The 20296-nt window shown below is 39.2% G+C and overlaps 1 protein-coding gene across 1 annotated transcript in view; it reads right to left on the reverse strand.

Annotated features, from left to right (window-relative positions):
- CCDC102B (coiled-coil domain containing 102B) overlaps positions 1–20296 on the reverse strand; it is a 277418-nt gene that overhangs the window by 67605 nt on the left and 189517 nt on the right. Inside the window, exon 7 of the mRNA XM_027525911.1 lies at positions 9191–9361. Within this exon, the coding sequence (XP_027381712.1) occupies positions 9191–9361 (171 nt within the window). The remainder of the gene's footprint in view (positions 1–9190; positions 9362–20296) is intronic.

Below are 20296 nucleotides of genomic sequence, written 5' to 3' on the forward strand. Positions count from 1 at the left end.
CAATATAATTTTTTAAAAACAGATCTAAGGTTGAAAAAAAACAAAATATTCCAAAGGGTTTTTATTGTGCAGCCAGCTTATACAATCATATTAGACTGTGACCTTTACACTGGGAATATATTTGATCTATAGCTCAGTACTTACACCAAATCTTAGTTCAATGAAGAAATCCATGAACTCTTGGAAGCATGAAAGTCATCTCAAAGTTAACTGATTCTTCTTTCCCTCACCATAAAGCTTTTATTTGTCAGTTACCATAGGCTCCTTCTCATCTGCTTTATTTGTGAATTGTAGGTATCTAGGACTTCTCCCGGAAAAGGCAATGGCACCCCAATCCAGTACTCTTGCCTGGAATTTCCCATGGACGGAGGAGCCTGGTAGGCTGCAGTCAATGGGGTCGTGAAGAGTCGGACACGACTGAGCGACTTCACTTTCACTTTTCACTTTTATGCATTGGAGAAGGAAATGGCAACCCACTCCAGTGTTCTTGCCTGGAGAATCCCAGGGACGGGGGAGCCTGGTGGGCTGCTGTCTACGGGGTCGCACAGAGTCGGACACAACTGAAGCGACTTAGCAGCTGCAGCAGCAGGACTTCTCCGGTGGCTCAGACAGTAATGAATCTGCTGGCAATGTGAAAGAACTAGATTTGATCCCTAGGTTGGGAAGATCCCCTAGAGAAGGGAATGGCTACCCAATCCAGTATTTCTGCCTGGAGAATTCCATGGAGAGAGGAACCTGGCAGGCTACAGTCCATGGGATCACAAAGAGTCAGACACAACTGAGCAACTAACACACAGGGACTAAGAACTACTTGATCCCTGATTTACATCTCTTTTAACACAGAAAAACCACTGAATATTTTCAAAGTCCTCTTACTAATAGAATCTATTATTAAAAAATATATAGAAAAATCAAGAGTAGGTATTGAGCTACAATAAGGGAATAATCACTGCAGATGGGACTGCAGCCATGAAATTAAAAGACGCTTGCTCCTTGGGAAAAATATATGACCAGCCTAGATAGCATATTAAAAAACAGAGACATTACTTTGCCAACTAAGGTCCATCTAGTCAAAGCTATGGTTTTTCCAGTAGCCATGTATGGATGTGAGAGTTGGACTGTAAAGAAAGCTGAGTGCCAAAGAATCAATGCTTTAGAACTGTGGTGTTGGAGAAGACTCGTGTGATCCTTTGGACTGCAAGGAGATTCAACCTGTCCATCCTAAAGGAGATCAGTCCTGAATATTCATCAGAAGGACTGATGCTGAAGCTAAACTCCAATATTTTAGCCACTTCATGCAAAGAACTAACTCACTGGAAAAAACCCTGATGCTGGGAAAGATTGAAGGTGGGAGGAGAAGGAGATGACAGAGGATGAGATGGTTGGATGGCACCACCGACTCAGTGGACATGAGTTTGAGTAAGCTCCAGGAGTTGGTGATGGACAGGAAGGCCTGGTGTGCTACAGTCCATGGGGTTGCAAAGAGTTGGTCATGACTGAGCAACTGAACTAAACGGAATAATATAATAACATATATACTATATAATAATAATGGCCACACTAAGGAAAGAGTTTAACAAAAAGAAGCAGTTTAAATTGAGAGTAAATCCAATTAACAACTTGGCAAACTGAGCAATTAAATTCTTAGCTTTATAAATACATCATTTGACATTTGAACTTACTTTTGCAACAGTTAAGATTTTACATATTATTTTAAAATAATATGTATTTATTATTTCCACCAATATTTCCACAGTTTGACCTGTCATTTATGCTATGCTATGCTAAGTCACTTCAGTCGTGTCCAACTCTGTGTGACCCCATAGACGCCAGCCCACCAGGCTCCCCCGTCCCTGGGATTCTCCAGGCAAGAACACTGGAGTGGGTTGCCATTTCCTTCTCCAATGCAGGAAAGTGAAAAGTGAAAGTGAAGTTGCTCAGTCGTGTCTGACTCTTAGCGACCCCATGGACTGCAGCCCACCAGGCTCCTCCGTCCATGGGATTTTCCAGGCAAGAGTACTGGAGTGGGGTACCATTGCCTTCTCCATGTCATTTATAGGCAAAGAAAATTAGTAATTCTGAATGTATCAAGAGCCATATTATAGTCATATCCTTTAACTAAATAATCCTACTTCTGTTCATTCAGTTCAGTCACTCAGTTGTGCCTGACTCTTTGTGACCCTGTGGACTGTAGCACACCAGGCTTCCCTGTCTATCAACAGCTCCCAGAGCTTGCTCAAACTCATGTCCAATAAGTCAGTGATGCCATTCAACCATCTCATCCTCTGTTGTCCCCTTCTCCTCCTGTCTTCAAGCTTTCCCAACATCAGGGTCTTTTCCAATGAGTCAGTTCTTCCCATTAGGTGGCCAAAGTACTGGAGTTTCAGCTACAGCATCAGTCTTTCCAATGAATATTCAAGACTTATTTCTTTAGGATGGACTGGTTGGATCTCCTTATAGTTCAAGACTCACAAGAGTCTTCTCCAACACTACAGTTCAAAAGCATCAATTCTTTGGCACTCAGCTTTCTTTATAGTCCAACTCTCATATCCATACATGAATACTGGAAAAACCATAGCTTTGACTAGACAGACCTTTGTTGGCAAAGTAAAGTCTTTGCTTTTTAATATGCTGGCTAGTTTGCTCATAGCTTTTCTTGCAAGGGGCGAGCGTCTTTTAACTTCATGGCTGCAATCACTGTCTCTCACTGTTTCCATTGTTTCCTCATCTATTTGCCATGAAGTGATGGGACTGGATGCCATGATCTTAGTTTTTTTAATGTTGAGCTATAAGCCAACTTTTTCATTTTGCTCTTTCACTTTCATCAAGAGGCTCTTTAGTTCCTCTTTTTTTTTTTTCTGCCATAGGGTGGTATCATCTGCATATCTGAGGTTATTGATATTTCTCCGGGCAATCTTGATTCCAGCACATGCTTCATCCAGCCCGGCATTTGGCATGAGTACTCTGCATATAAGTTAAATAAGCAGAGTGACAATAATACAGCCTTGACACACTCCTTTCCTGATTTGGAACCAGTCTGTTGTTCCACATCCAGTTCTAACTGTTGCTTCTTGACCTGCATACAGATTTCTCAGGAGGCAGGTAAAGGTGGTCTGGTATTCCTATCTCTTTAAAAGTTTTCCACATTTTGTTGTGATCCACACAGTCAAAGGCTTTGGCACAGTCAATAAAGTAGAAGTAGATGTTTTTCTGGAGCTCTCTTGCTTTTTCCATGATCCAACAGATGTTGGCAATTTGATCTCTGGTTCCTCTGCCTTTTCTAAATCCAACTTGAACATCTCGAAGTTCATGGTTCACGTACTGTTGAAGCCTGGCTTGGAGAACTTAAAGCATTACTTTCCTAGCGTGTGAGATGAATGCCATTGTGCGGTGGTGTGAACATTCTTTGGCATTGCCTCTCTTTGGGATTGGAATGAAAACTGACCTTTTCCAGTCCTGTGGCCACTGCTGAGTTTTCCAAATTTGCTGGCATACAGAGTGCAGCACTTTCACAGCATCATCTTTCAGGATTTGAAAAAGCTCCATTGGAATTCCATCACCTCCACTAGCTTTGTTCGTGTTGATGCTGCCTAAGGCCCAGTTGACTTTGCATTCCAGGATATCAGGCTCTGGGTGAGTGATCACACCATTGTGGTTATCTGGGTCATGCAATCCCATTTAGAAGACTTTTTCTTCCCAGTGGGGGATAAAAGGTCTGTACTTTTGAATCTTGAACTTGGAAGTTAATCATCCTATAACTTACCATTTGCCCTATATGTCTGCACTTTTAACCAACCATGGACTGGGCTGTACTGTAGTATTTACTATTGAAACATATCTTCCTATTAAGTGGACCCACACAGTTCAAGCCCGTGTTGTTCAAGGGTCAACTGTACATGACAATAGTCATGGTAAAGTTATGTTGTGAAAAAAAAATACAAATGACATTCAGTAAAAAAGGGTTGGTTTATTAAATAATTTATAAACAAGGAGATAAATATTACACCTTTCCTTGAAATAGCAAGTATGAAAAGTACACAGCAGCAAGAAAGCTATGGTAACCGACTGAGTATATTATTTGTGAATGAGGACTGCACCTCTGCATAAAATTGCCGGGGCATTTGAAGTTAATATACACTGCAGTAACAGGATATGACAGTAAGATAATAGCTGATTTTTTTTTCTTTTTCTTTCTTTATATGATATGGTATTGCTTTGAAAAATTTAAAATAGTCCTTGGCAAGCCTTATCTCATTCAGTCCTTCAGTCTTCTTAATACTAGTCATACAGTGTAAAGTACCCATGTGTCATAGTAATTGTTTATATTATACTCCTTGCTTCTTAGGTACTGCCTTTTTGGTCTCTACTAACTTTGGTTACTGCATCATTATATTATTCATTAGGCTGCTTTTCACACCATATTTATTACAGTGGTCAGTTATTTTGGTATTTTAATGTGGATATATATGTAATTATTTCTGCCTTACAGTAGTGAAGTCTCAATTAAATTTTACCATCATATAATGTAATATATATATTCACAGAAAGACTTCAATGAAATGATGAGAAAAGAATGTTTAACTTCTAATAAACACATGTCAAATTAGACTTGGGGGTAATTTGCTTAAAGAAAACCAACTCGTTCAAAAAAAGAATTTTTTAATTTGCTCCTTCCTTTAATCAGACCCTGGGTTTCTCTCATGGGCCTCCAAATATCTATTTCTCTCTACTGTATAGAGGATTAATATCTCATTTTCATTTATTTAAAATTTGTTGACTTGTGGGAGTCGGGAACTTTGTATTTGACAGTTCCAGTTAAACATTAATCTCAACTAATTGCAATTTGAAGAATTTGCTACTGTGAAATTAAAAAGCTCAGCAGTGAAACTGACAGAATTTTCTTTGCTTCTCAATGATAAGTCAAATTACAGAAATGTTGGCTGCTATCTAATGCGAAATCTTATTTCCATAAGGAATATTTTCATGCCCAGCCATCAGAAAGAGGGATAACCTTTAATGAGAGAAAAACTGAAGACTGACAACTGCAATTAAGTAATCCAGATTACAGACCCATGAGAGTTGATCCTTCTTTGGATCAGTCACCCCCGGTGATCAACTGGTTGGATGTAGAGGTGCAGAACATTGAACTATTTTATGTTTTGAACGTGTATTTCAACATCTATTTTTAAGTTTCAAACATGAAGTATGTCTAAATACTTATCTACAAGGAATTATAGTTTCAAAAGATTCTATTTCAAAACCCCACAAATTCCATTTGCCAAACAAGTCACATGCCCGCCATTTATGCTTGGGAACTGTATTCCTTGCACAGATGGGGCAACAAGTAGTATAAAATACACACCCGTACACTTTCACTCCTTCCCCAAGAGAAATTACCCAAGCAACCTTTCAACCACAGCCTAGGCCTCGAAGATCTGCAATCTATATCACATCTCAATATGCCTTCTCTTGTTCCAGAAATCTATGTGCTCAAAAGGCAAGTAATTCATACCCTCAACATCCTACACTGCAACTATGGCAAGAAAATTACAATAAAAACTTTCATACTGATAAGAGAAAATAGAAGCTATTTATAAAATCTAACTTGGCAGATATTTCAAGAAGCTCATATCTTGCTCATGGGGAAAGCTGTTGGGTTTTGCCTGGGCCTTCCCAGGTGGCTCAGTGGTAAAGAATCTGCCTGCCAATGCAGGAGACCCAGGAGACACGGGTTCAATCCCTGCGTTGGGAAGATTCCCCTGGAGGAGGAAATGGCAACCCACTCCAGTATTCTTGCCTGGAGAATCCTGTGGACAGAGCAGCCTATCAGGCTACAGTCCATGGGGTCACAAAGACTCAGAAACAACTGAGCAACTAAGCCTAATGCATGCTGAGCAAGCCTCCTGATAACAGTTGCCGAGTCACTGCTTTTCTAATGTCCTTGGCGTTGTTCTGTAGTTGGTCTTTCCTCACTACATGCTGTGTCCATAACTGAATACAGCTCTGGACATTACTCCCTGTGTTCTGGTGTTGACAGCATTGCTCAGCCCACAACCTTTGGAGGAACGGAAGGTTCTTTTAGATCTTGAGAAATCAGTCTCTTTTATCGCAGGCTGGAAACTCATTTGTCAGCATATTTTTCACAAAAGCTAACAGCGTTTTTGTTTTTCTTTTGATTTCAGTAAATTCCACAGGTCAGCTGTCCCATGTATAATTCTCTGGCAGATGTTGATTTGCCTCTGAGCTACCGGTAGTTGCCTTGAATCTGTGGGATATTCTGGGAGAGGCACAATCTGTCTTCTCCCTGTGCCATTTTATTCAACTTCAAGGGTTTACAGAAAATGACCTTAATGAAGAGCTTTTAACAACAGGCTTGAAAGCCACACCACTGAATTGGCCCTTGCTTAAAAGCTCAACCTTAAATAATGTTCATTGCTCAAAGCCATGCTCAGTTTTCTGTCTCAGCGTTTGCAAATGAAAATCAGACCCTGGCAGTCACAGAAGTACTTAAATTTCTGTATTACCTTACATATCTCTTTGAAAATTCAACAAGTCTTTTCTGAATTCATCTTTCCTTTGGGCACTTGTCAAAGGCAATAGTAGCAGACAAACAAACAAAAGTATTAGCCACATACCTATTCATCTAAAAACCACAAGCTCATTCTGTCCATCATCTGCTTTCCAAGGCATTATAGGAAATAATGTACCAAAGCTTTTGAGACTCCACAAAATGGGCTGCTGTCATTCTCACCTGCCATAAGCTTTCTTAACACCTGCAGATAGCACCAGAGCCAATGTCATGTAATTTTAACAGGCCATTTTTGTTTGAAGGACTATACCAGCCAGCCTTAGCTAAGTTTTCCTATAGTAACAAACAAATCCACAATGTCAGTGGCTTACCACAATAAATATTGACTTTTGTTTTACCCATGTGGATCTGTCTGGGTCCATAAGGGCTCTGCTCCATAGCCTTCCTGTTTCAGAATTCGTGCTGAGAGAATGATGTGAATTTTGGACCTGCTAGCCTCATGACATGAGAGACGGCAGGAAAAGATACATGGGAGAAGAGGCATGTTGGGTTCACAAAGCTCTGGATGGTGAGTGGCACACGGAGCTTCTGCTTCTTGAGCAAAGCAAACGTCACACGTGCCAAGACTGACATTGATGATGTGGGGAGACTGATGCTCTCACAGGGAGGGGCAACTAATATAAGCCTTCTGAAGACCACAGCTGTTTTTAACATTCCACAATTAGACGGCTGAATCGGATCTCTGGGAACTAGTACTTCATTAGCCCTGGAACACTGCGTATTATCACAGTTTCCTTCCTGATGATTCAGTCCCAAGCAATTTCTTAAAGCCGATATTGGCAAACACAAAGGTTTATTTACCACCTCCTGCAACAAATGCATGTATATCAAAACCATTCACAGGAATAAAGGCTACAATGAAGTAAAAACCCCAAACCACTCTCTTGAGACTGCCTCTATTCCTCTTCTGACTTATTCTTCCACAGTCCAGCTTCACTACCCATGTACATCATTAAAAAGAACATGTACGTCTTCATAAAAAGAGACATCAAGGATAAAATGCCCATGGACAAGTCAGCTATAGTCAGATCAGGGGGTGATATGTGAGCCTCACACTGGTCAAATAATTCTATTTTCATGGATGTTATTAGATAAGAAGATCTGGTTTGCTTGACTGCAAACAGATTGGATGAAAAATTAAATCTTCAAAGGGGGACTGTGCTCTGTTATTGAATCACCCCTTGGAAAAACAATTTCCATTTTCTTTTTTTAATTTCCAACTGTTTGGCAGTATCTGCAAACACACTTTTTAAACCAGGGAACTAATTATTTTTGCCTCGAAAGTTGGCCGACAGGAGCAGATGCAATGCCTGGAACCCCATCTGAAGTAGCTGCCGCCATGGGTGACGGACGCTCTCACACTGACAGGGGCACTGTTTCTCTCAGGAAAACTCTCTGTGTTGTTTGTAACTGCAGCTGAAATCCTCCCGGTCACAGGTGTACCATTAAGGTATCACATTCTTAAACATGCCATAGACCATTAGGTAGTTGACGTTTCACGACATAACTGAGCTGCCTACGTTCTTTGAACATCAGAAAGCACTGGAGAGGATATATATATCATATCATAATCACAACATACATTATGTTTCTATAAGATGTAAAATTAAAGCTTAAAACACAAACTTTTTTTTTTGGCAAAACAAATAGGAGATATTTATTATGTGAATGTGTAGGAAGGACAGGAGGGACTGTGAAAGGGCTGTATTTTAGTAGACACATTTGCCTGCAATGTGGGAGACCTGGGTTCGATCCCTAGGTCGGGAAGATCCTCTGGAGAAGGGAATGGCAACCCACTTCAGTATTCTTGCTGGAGTATTCCATGGACAGAGGAGCCTGATGGGCTACAGTCCATAGGGTTGCAAAGATTTGGACACAACTGAGCTACTAACACTTTTTGTTCAAAGAGTCCTAAGGATTTTGTCTATTATTTGTTCAATAATCTCAGCCAGTCTTGTGGTTTTAAATATTGTGTATTAACACATGACCACCACCAGATTTATATCTCCAGCATTAACTGCTCCTCTGGATGTCTCTATATATCTGATTTCCATTAAAACATCAAGTTTTGTGCTAAAAAAAAAAAAAAGGGACTATAACTGAGATAAACTTTTATATCAAGGCCAATACACAAATAACTTATTCTTTAAGCCTAAGCACTCACCTACAATCTTCAGTGTATATTAATCAAACATATGTTCAAAATCAACCTAAAATTGATATGATAAAACTGCTATATTTATCATATTCATCATCAATATGAAACACAGCACTATAACAAATAAAATCTTCAAAAGTACATTAAAAAAACATCAAGTTTTAATGATACCAATGATACCACGCCCACCCACACACACCCCCAGGCTAAAACGTATTTGAAGCTATAGGGCATATGTAGCAAATGCCCAACTAACACTACAAAACAAGCATGTTGTCTATGTAATATTTTCCTCTTTCCTTATGCTTTTAGTTGATTTCAAATTTAAAATGTGAAGTTTTTATATCAAGTAATGCCATTTGCTAATAAAAAAGAAAATGCTTTTTCTATGCTATCAAATGCTATTTTGAATCTATCTAAAATGTGTTCCACTTAAAAAGTACCTTGTCTTCTTTTTGGTTGAGTCCCCATTTTAGTTCTTCTACTCGAAGTCTCAGTTTCTTCACTTCAGCTTCATTTTGATCCACGAGGTTGTTGGCGTGAGTCAGTTCTGCTGTCTTTGCCTGGTACTGTCTGCTTAGCTTACAGTAGGCATGCTGAAGGTCCACGAGTTCCTTTCAAAAGAAAACAAGGATCCTGTTATTTATAGCTTGCTCTGATAAAATCAGAGGATGGGCAACTTCTTTTGAAAAAAACAGAAGAACACTTTAGGAAGAATTCAGATGGGTATCTTTTCATCTGGAACTCTACCTTTCTGCAGTTAAACATTATGATTGTCATTGTTCAGTCACCCAGTTGTGTCCAACTCTTTGTGACCCCATGGACTGCAGCACGCCAGGCTTCCCTGTCCTTCACCATCTCCTAGAGTTTGCTCAAGCTCCTGTCCATTGAGTCAGTGACGCCATCCAACTATCTCATCCTCTGTCACCCTCTTCTCATCCTGCCCTCAATCTTTCCTAGCATCAGGGTCTTTTCCATATTTTCTGTATTATGATTAGCATATTACGATAGGTGGAAGATATATTTCTGAATGTCTAAAATACAGTGCAACTCTTTATGCACTTGAGTGAATGACCCATTTTTCATGTTATGCAATTTAGTTTTTATGTATGTTTTCCAAAAGAAATCTTGTATCCATAAATGAAGAATAAGATGTAATAAAAATAAAAACAAGAAGAACTGTTCATCTGATAAATCAGTCTAAGTATTAAAAGTTAGCAGACTATCTGGTTTTAGTTATTTCTCTAAGAAAAAAGTTTTAGTGCTGCCATATTCATGCCGAAAGCATGTGAATGTGGCTCAGAGATCTGAAGTAAGGGACCCATCTGGGAAGAAACCAGAGTGAATCCACCATGAAGGGACTGATTCCTAACCAACTTTGTTATAATCAATACTGTAAAGAAATGAATTAACAGGTTACATTAATTGGCTTCAGATTGGAATTAACATAGCTTTTCATTTTTAGTTCAAGTTTGCTGTGCAAAATTAACAATATTGTAATTGTTGAAAACATCTTTATTAATACTATGAAGAAAAAAAAAGCCTCTAGTTCCTCATAATGTTATAGTACTTTAGGAAAGTCTCAGAACATTTCTTTAACTTCCTGAAAAACACTGTCATAGTACTTATAAAAATAATGCATACAAAATACAAATAATATATAATACACATAGAAAAGTACATGAGAGGGCACTAGTTAAAAATGTATGGTCAAAATTTTGGGGACAACTAGGTAGACAATTGGAGACCTTTACTCATATACTATTACTACCACTAATAAAAAAGAATCAGATTTAATAGTTTTAAAAAGCCATAAAGTATTGGAAAACACTGGACAAAAACTTAGATACTTTTTTTAAATTGCCAATGGGGAAAGGTTTTCTATATAGCATCATGAGATCACAGAATAATAAATTTAATCATAATAGGTATACAGTGTGTGTATAGCTAATAAAATAGTCTGTCCTACACAGAAAATGCTGTAATAAGGGACAGGTCTCTTACTAATGAGTTATATGAAGTCATACCAGTTAACTTCATATAAAATATGGAAGGTCAGAGTTCACAGGAAAGCATACAGAATATCTTAAACATTGAAAGCCATTCGTCCTCATCCAAAACTCAGGAAACACCTTTCCAATTTCTGTAACATACTGACAAGACAAAATTATAGAAATGGAGGAGAGATTCATGGCTGCTGGGGATCAAGGGTGGAGGGGAGGGCAGTTTCAGGCGAGCAGAGGATGTGGTGAGGGCAGATCAGGGATCCTCATCTTGATGAAAAGTTCTGTGTTTTGACTGCATTGATGTTGATATCCTGATTGTAATATCCGACCATAGTTTTGTAAGGTGATACCATGGGGGGAATCTAGAGAAAATACACACAGATCTCTCCATACTATTTCTTATGTGAGTGCGTGCTAAGGTGTTTCAGTCCTGTCTGATTCTGTGACCCCATGGACTGCAGCGTGCCAGGCTTCCCTATCCTTCACCATCTTCCAGAGTTTGCTCAACCTCATGTCCATTGCGTTGGTAATGCCATCCAACCATCTCATCCTCTGTCACCCCTTCTCCTGCACTCAGTCTACAATTATATATAAAAAAAAGTATAATGAAAGAAAACACATCAAGGTGCTGTTCCTCAAGTCTTCAGACTGGCAGGATTAAGTGTGATAAGATAATCTGTTGGTAAAACATCACAAAATCATGATTAATGGAAATATTTTGCCAAATTCTTTAAAATGAAAAATGTATGTAAACCCCAACCCAGCCATTCTGCTTCCAGAAATGTGTTCTACAGATAGACAACATGGTTGGGTGAAATGCTGTGTCCATGTGGATATGTAGTACAGAATTCTTTTTCTGTTAATAGTGAATGATTAGAAATGAATGTCATACCATCATATAGAGCTGATTAAATAAAAAGCCATTAAGCCATTAAATATAATATGGCAGCCTTTTGTATATGGACATGATATCTCCAAATACTCTATTAAGTAAAGGAAAACACAAAAGAATGTGAAGCACATGTTATCACAGGGAAGAAAAGCTGGTGTGAAGTGAACTGTGCTATCACACCATTTATTACTGGCGGCCTCTCAGCCTCCATGAGACTCAGAACTCCAATTAGAACAGGTCAAAGTCCTGCAGAGGTGGGAAGAAGGTGTGGACTGCAGGGCAGGACCTGGGGAGAAAGTACTGACCACTCTCAGGAAAAGGCAGAGAAGGGCTCCATGACAACCAGTCACCCATCACACTTTCCAGTGTCCCCTGACAATGTGAATATCAGACAGCTGAGAGACTCCTGGAATCTTGCCGCTGTCCTGCAACGCCTGGCCCCTCACAGGAGTCAGAATCACAACCAGTGATATTTAAACCCCAGCAATGCTGATGGCAGCTGGAAAGAGACCTCGACAGGTAGCTAGACACCTGCTGACAGGCAGACCCACAATCCCTTCCCCTGCCTCACCGTAACAGTGCAGTTTATGGCTTCACAGCAGTGTTTTAGCAAATGACACCCCAAACCACATTTATTAATAGAATGCAAACAGACTTCTCCTTTCTTCCCTTCAGAATACAATTTCCCAATGCCAAATTATATACCTGATGGCTTCACATTGAGATATGCAACAGGGAACACAGTTCTATTATTTGGAATGAAAATGGAGCATTTAATGACAGATTTTCTTGATCTGTCACAAACATAATGAATCTGCCACAAAAATAATGCAGAGCTTAATGGAAGGGTTGTCACAATTTGTAAAAGGATGGCTTTTTCTCAGGAATTATGCACCTCGTTGCAACTACCTAAATACCTTTGCAATTTAGTAAAACTATCTCTCCATCCATGCTGTGGCTTTAGGCTTGTACAGTTCACTTAATTTGGTTTAAATGGAATTAAGTAAACATAAGTAGCTTCTCAGGTGGCACTAGTGGTAAAGAATCTCCCTGCCAATGCAGGAGACTTAAGAGACATGGGTTCAATCCCTGGGTCAGGAAGATCCCCTGGAGGAGGAAATGGCAACCCGCTTCAGTATTCTTGCCTGGAGAATTCCATGGACAGAGGAGCCTGGTGGGCTACAGTCCAGGGGTTGCAAAGAGTCAGACAGAACTGAAGTGACTTAGCATGCACAAGTAAATATAAACAACCTTTGAGATGTGCAGATAGGAAGAAAGGAAAGAAAAACTTTGCTGTTGGCAATACAAATTTCCCCCAAGCATGTGTCATCCTTGTAGGTAGATCTGTGGCCTTCATGATCCACTGTGAGGCCATTTGTTCAGGGAAGGTCACCTTATTCTCAGGCCCAGGAGGTGGGTGTGTTAGTCAATGTCTATTCCCTGTGAGTGGTCCCCAAGCCTGCAGCGTGGGAACTCCAGCCAAGATTTACTTAATTATTAATAGAAGCTCAGGACTTGGGACCCAGCAACACTGGGTGACAAGCCCTCCAGATGTTTATGACTCAACACAAAGTTTGAGGACTCCTAGTGTATGCCAACTGTAGTAAGCTTTACTCTTAGCAGTAATTGTTTTAGAAAAGTAGACAAAACATAAGTGAGCAATGAAATGTGAGCAGTCTCCTCAGATGGGAAGAGGCGATGTAGAATTTTTAGTACTTAAAAGGAGAATACATGCCTGGAGGGACAACAGTCTGGGCCAATAGGAGAATCTAGCTTACAGCTGAGGTCAAGCGAACCTGGCCTAGCCTGGGCACATTTCGTTACGAGAAAATATATCAAATGGTATATACAGTCAAAATATTTAAATTATGTTCACAGGATACATTTTACTTTGTTCTAAAAAAAGATTAAAACTGAATTTCACTTTTGGAGAAAAATATTTCATTATTAAAGATATTTTAAAAAAATCAGTTTAAAAACACAAATATAAAAAGTCAGTTTAGGATGATGGTATGGTCAGTCAGGTCTGACTCTTTGTGATTCCATGGACTGTAACCCACCAGGATCCTCTATCCATGGAATTTTCCAGGCAAGAATCCTGGAGTGGGTTGCCATTTCGTCCTCCAGAAGATCTTTCCCACCCAAGGACTGAATCCTAGCCTCTTGCATCCCATGCATTAGCACGTGGATTCTTTACCATTACATCACCTGGAAAACCTAACTCCTAGACTATTTACATAGGGTGAAAGACTTTACCTGCCTCCCGAGAAATCTGTATGCAGGTCAAGAGGCAACAGTTAGAACTGGACGTGGAACAACAGACTGGTTCCAAATAGGAAAAGGAGTACATCAAGGCTGTATATTGTCACCCTGCTTATTTAACTTATATGCAGAGTACATCATGAGAAACTCTGGGCTGGAAGAAGCACAAGCTGGAATCAAGATTGCTGGGAGAAATATCAATAACCTCAGATATGCAGATGACACCACCCTTATGGCAGAAAGTGAAGAGGACCTAAAAATCCTCTTGATGAAAGTGAAAGTGGAGAGTGAAAAAGTTGGCTTAAAGCTCAACATTCAGAAAACGAAGATCATGGCATCCGGTCCCATCACTTCATGGGAAATAGATCACGCAACAGTGGAAACAGTGTCAGACTTTATTTTTCTGGGCTCCAAAATCACTACAGATGGTGACTGCAGCCATGAAATTAAAAGACGCTTACTCCTTGGAATGAAAGTTATGACCAACCTAGACAGCATATTCAAAAGCAGAGACATTACTTTGCCAACAAAGGTTTGTCTAGTCAAGGCTATGGTTTTTCCTGTGGTCATGTATGGATGTGAGAGTTGGACTGTGAAGAAGGCTGAGCGCCGAAGAATTGATACTTTTGAACTGTGGTGTTGGAGAAGACTCTTGAGAGTCCCTTGGACTGCAAGGAGATCCAACCAGTCCATTCTGAAGGAGATCAGCCCTGAGATTTCTTTGGAAGGAATGATGCTAAAGCTGAAACTCCAGTACTTTGGCCACCTCATGTGAAGAGATGACTCACTGGAAAAGACTCTGGGAGGGACTGGGGGCAGGAGGAGAAGGGGATGACAGAGGATGAGATGGCTGGATGGCATCACTGACTCGATGGACGTGAGTCTGAGTGAACTCCAGGAGTTGGTGTTGGACAGGGAGGCCTGGTGTGCTGCGATTCATGGGATCGCAAGGGGTCAGACACGACTGAGCGACTGATCTGATCTGATCTGATTTATAAAGTCTTTATTGAATTTGTTACAATATTGCTTCTGCTTATGTTTTGGTTTTTTGGCCATGAGGTATGTGGGATCTTAGTTCCCTGACTAGGGAACCCACACCTGCTGCATTGGAAGGTGAAGTTCTAACCACTGTACCACCAGGGAAGTCCCTGAAGTTTAACTGATTTTGACTGTGACAAGCTGACAGAATTAAAATGCATTTTCTTATAATATTAAATAACAAGTGAAAGGCTGGTAAAATGCATCAAATAAGCTCATTTGCATGCATGAATTTGAAGGAAAAACAAAATGAGATTGGCAAACTTTTAAGTTATTATGTTATTTTGTTCAATTTTTAAAAATAATCATAGAAAATTAGAAAATTTTGGCATCTGTAATTTCAAACATGCATAACAATAGTGTATTGATATGTAGAGAACTTGAAATTAACAGTATACTATATGATTTAACTATATTTAAAAGAGAGAAGCACTTAGAAAATTGAAAATAACTTGCTCATGGTCTGTTGATAGCCTTGTTAGACTCCAGCTGTGAGTAATAATGCTATCAACAAGAGCAGATTCTCTCTTCTCAAAAGTTGACTCAGACACATTGGATGGTTATTACAATCAAATCCATCTACTTGAATAAAGAATTCACATGCTCATCCAAATTAAGTACATTATAAAAATATCTTACACCACCTGCTTATTAGGATAAATGTCAGTATCTATTTATATCTTCAATTCTGACCTCAAGAAGTACAGACATCAAAAGAATGTATATTTCTGTAGAATTCAGTGTTATCCGTAAACACATATGATACTTGGTGAACGATAACACGTTTAAAATGAGAACATTTCTGTGGTCTTAAGTGGCATCTTTAGAGGGCTCACTTAATATCTTATATGTTAAATGTAAATAGAGTGGTTTTAGTGCTTTCTGTAGAATTGAGACAATATCAGTCATTCATTCAATGAGCACTTACGGTCTACAGTGTGCAAACGACTAGCATAAAAGTAAACAAGGCAACACGATCTTTAACCTCACAGATGTTAGAATCCAGCAGAAATAAGAGGTTAGAGACAATCAAACAAGCAAATTTTCCCATTGTGACAAGTACTAAGAGATAAGCCAATAAGTGGATAGGAGGGAATGATTTATGAAAGGTGGTTGATAAGCAGGAAAGACCTGGGGTGAGAGGATACTGTCCTGGGCCCTCCAGGGCCGCCTTCAGGAAGGAGGATGGATTCCACCAGTTACTGGAAATGTCTAATCGCTGCCCTTTCCCCTTGGCTGTAAGAAACCTCCTTGCTAAGCCACACCCCCTCTCCGGGGCAGCCTGGTCAGGAGCTACTCTTCTCACCCCAATTTGCAATAGCTCCCAAGATCTATGCACTTCCCATTGACTCAGATGGTAAAGAATCCACCTGCAATGCAGGAGACCCAGGTTTGATCCCTGGGTCAGGAAGGTCTCCTGGAGAAGGGAACAGCAACCCACTCTAGTATTCTTGCTTGAGAAATCCCATGGACAGAGGAGCCTGGTGGGCTACAGTCCACGGTATCACTGACTCAATGGACATGAGTTTGAGGAAACTCTGAGAGATAGTGAAGAACAAGCATATGGCAGTCCATGGGGTTGCAAAGAGTCAGACACAAGTGAGTGAGTGAACAACCACCACCCAAGATCTATCCCAGCTTCAGAGGTACTCAGAAGTACTAGGTTATCACTTTACCCTGGTCCTAGTTCTCTCTGCCCTTTGCCACTTGGTCTCTTTCTCCATAGGTGGTGTACTCCCTAATAAACTTCCTACATTTTCTTACCTGTCTCATAATCTTCCTTCCGGGTGGCACAAAGGCCAACACTCATTTTCCTATGGCTGTCACTTGGGGAGATATGATTATAGTCAAAACACTGTATTATATACTCCAAGGTTGCTAAGAGACTAGGTATTAAATTTTCTCACCACAAAAACTAAACAATGATGTAATATAATGTTGGTGTTAACACTATGGTGGTAATTATATTGCAATATATAAATGCATAAAATCAACACATTGTACACCTTAAACTTATGTGAAATTATTAAGTCAATTACATCTCAATAAAAACTACTCTTTCTACAAAAGAAGAAATACAGTACAAATACCATGGATGGAAAATAGATGATGGAAACTTTCCTGAGAAAGTTAAAAAAAAAGGGTGCAAAACCACAATATAGTAGCTACATGTGACACCAGTCTTTTCTATGTGTAGATGTGTGTGTGTGAGGTCCACAGGTTGAAAATCAAACACTGGAGTTTGTGTGAATTCAATGCCATTTGTGCTTATTCAGTATGACAGGTAACTAAGCAACTGATCAAAAAAAAAAAATGTTTGCTGAGCATCTACTAATCTCTTAAATAGTCAGTTATGTCAATATTCCCAATAATATTCAATTTTTTTGAAAATATAAAAAAGCTTCAATAACTTTGACTTCTTTTTAAATCCTAGTTTCCTCATCTGTAAAATGCATACAATAGCAATTTCACAGAATGGTAACCTTTATTTTTTTTAACCATTTATCATTTATTTATTATTATTTTTTTTTTACTTTACAATATTGTATTGGTTTTGCCATACATCAACATGAATCCGCCACGGGTGTACATGTGTTCCCCATCCTGAACCCCCCTCCCATCTCCCTCCCCATACCATCCTTCTGGGTCATCCCAGTGCACCAGCCCCAAGCATCCTGTATCCTGCATCGAACCTGGACTGGCAATTCTTTTCTTATATGATATCATACATGTTTCAATTCCATTCTCCCAAGAATGGTAACCTTTAAATGACACAATAGGTGTAAGTCGTTTGTGAAACACTAAATGTAACAGGATAGGAAGACAAACTGGCTAGGCTATGTTAGTTAATTATCAAATGAAATAGTAAGGCGAGGTGTCAGTAATGCAGAGGGAATAGAACAACTCAGTGATTGCCACCAGAGGTTGGGTTCTTTTCATCTTTCTGCTTGGTCACCCTTAGCTCATATGTGGACTTTGTTCTTAAGCTTTGTGTATTATAATCCCAAAATATCTGTTGACTCTTGCTGGGAAGCAAACAGGAAGTAAAGGAACAAAGATAAAAGTGCTTTTCTCCAAGTGAAATTTTGCCTTTTTTGTTGACAGGGCAACCTCTCAATGCTAGGTTATTGAGGGGGAAAAATGACCAGAAAAATTTGCACAAAAATACTGAGCAAAATAAAAATATAAGAATATATTCAAAGTTAGTCATACTGTAAACAAACTGAGAAACAACAAAAAAAAAGCTAGGCGAGATTATTAAAGCACAGACAGATAGTGGGAAATAAAAACATATAAAGAAATGAACAGTAGACTTATAATCTGCAGCAACAAGAAACTTTATTACAATAAATACAATAATGTCTTCAGTTGCTGAGTAACCTAGAATTCTAAATCCAGCTAACCTAATATGTGAGAGGCAGGGCAAAATCAATTTAATTTTAGGCAGAGACAGGGTTTTCCATCCACATTTTCTTGATGAAAGAACTCAGACAGGATGTTCTTTGGGAATTTATCTTTTCACAGTTCTTGGAATTCATCAAATCCCTTCCTGTCTCAGAGTATTCAGAGATGCTTTTCCTTTTGCCTACAAAGAGCTTTTGCAACTCCATACTCATCTGCCTCCTAATTATCATTCAGGTCCCAGTTTAAATATGATTTACTCTGAAATGCTTTCTTGATTACCCAAATGTGAATAATGACTCAGAGTATTATTTTCACTTATCTTTCATTTCCTTTATAGTTTTTATTGCATGTTGAAACTTGTACCTGTTTTTGCATTTACTTAAGATTCTTTTATCCTACTAGGTAGTCTCTGGTGGCTTAGACAGCAAAGAAGCTGCCTGTAATGCAAGAGACCTGGGTTCGATCCCTGAGTTAGGAAGATTCCCTGGAGGAGGAAATGTCAACCCAATTCAGTATTCTTGCCTGGAGAATCCCATGGACAGAGAAACCTGGTGGGCTACAGTCCATGGTGTTGCAAAGAGTCGGACATGACTGACCGACTAACACACACAGTCAACATATATTTAATGCACCTATATATGTAGAGAAGAAACAATTTAGTCAGGTGGGAAGGTGAAATTTAATTAGTTGTCAGGTCAACAGAAAACTGGAGATCTAACTGTGAAATTTTGGAAATAATGAAATATAATACAAATTTTAAAGAGACAGTCAAAGCTGTTACTAACAGAAATATATGATCTTAATTTAACTACAGAAAGATATATATATATATATATATGTATGCACATACACATAGAAAGGTGTATGCATATATATCTATCTTTGTATATAAAAAGCAATCAATTCAAACTGTTGGATACAGCATACCAAATTATCTGAGGAAAATTGAAGGAATGAATTATTAAGGATAGAAATACTCTATTACAACAAAAATTAAAAAATAGATTAATAATTAGCATATTGGAAAACAAGCAGAATATTACAGAACGACTATGAGCTAACCTAAAGAAAATTTAAAAAAGAACACCTTGGAAATATTCAAAATTGGAAATGAACTGATATCTATATCAGATTAATAAAAATAGGAGTTATTTTGTTAAGCCTTGCCTTTCAGTGGGACACGGAGACTAAAGTCTGGCTGCTAAAATGTGGAAGGATGTGGTTTCTATCTCTTCTAGCTCTAAAAAGGAGACACCCCATGGGAACTTCCTTACCTAAGTACCTGGAACTGAAGGGCTATAAAATGATGGAGCTAAAAAGCTGACAATTACAGATTTCTGAGTCACTACATGGAGAAGACACACCAAGGAGAACCTCCTGACTTCAGTGGATTAAGAAATGAACAAAAAGTAGGCTTGTATCAGCTGCAGAGATCTGGGCAGTTGTCACGTGCTGTCCTAATTGGAGAAGGAAATGGCAACCCACTCCAGTATTCTTGCCTGGAGAATCCCATGGATGGAGGAGCCTGGTGGACTGCAGTCCATGGGGTCGCAAAGAGTTGGACACGACTGATCAACATGAATGTGTGCTCAATCGTGTCCAACTCTTTGTGACCCCTTGGACTGTAGCCCACCAGGTTCCTCTGTCCATGGGATTCTCTAGGCAAGAATACTGGAGCAGGTTGCCATTTTCTTCTCCAGAGGATCTTCCCAGCCCAGGGATCGAGCCCATGTCTCTTGCTTCTCCTGCAGTGGCAGGCAGATTCTTTACTGCTGAGCCACCTGGGAAGCCCATCCTTACCAATAGTCTAGCACAATAATATTAAGTGAAACCAACTAACATCTTTAAAAAATTTTTTACTTAATTCGCCGGCAGTTTTAGCGCACATCAAAAGGTACTAGTCTTTTAGTCATTTTTAAATTGACTCATTCTACAAAAGAAAAAAA

The sequence above is a fragment of the Bos indicus x Bos taurus genome, chromosome 24 (assembly GCF_003369695.1).
Source record: "Bos indicus x Bos taurus breed Angus x Brahman F1 hybrid chromosome 24, Bos_hybrid_MaternalHap_v2.0, whole genome shotgun sequence".
In the NCBI taxonomy this organism is placed as follows: domain Eukaryota; kingdom Metazoa; phylum Chordata; class Mammalia; order Artiodactyla; family Bovidae; genus Bos; species Bos indicus x Bos taurus.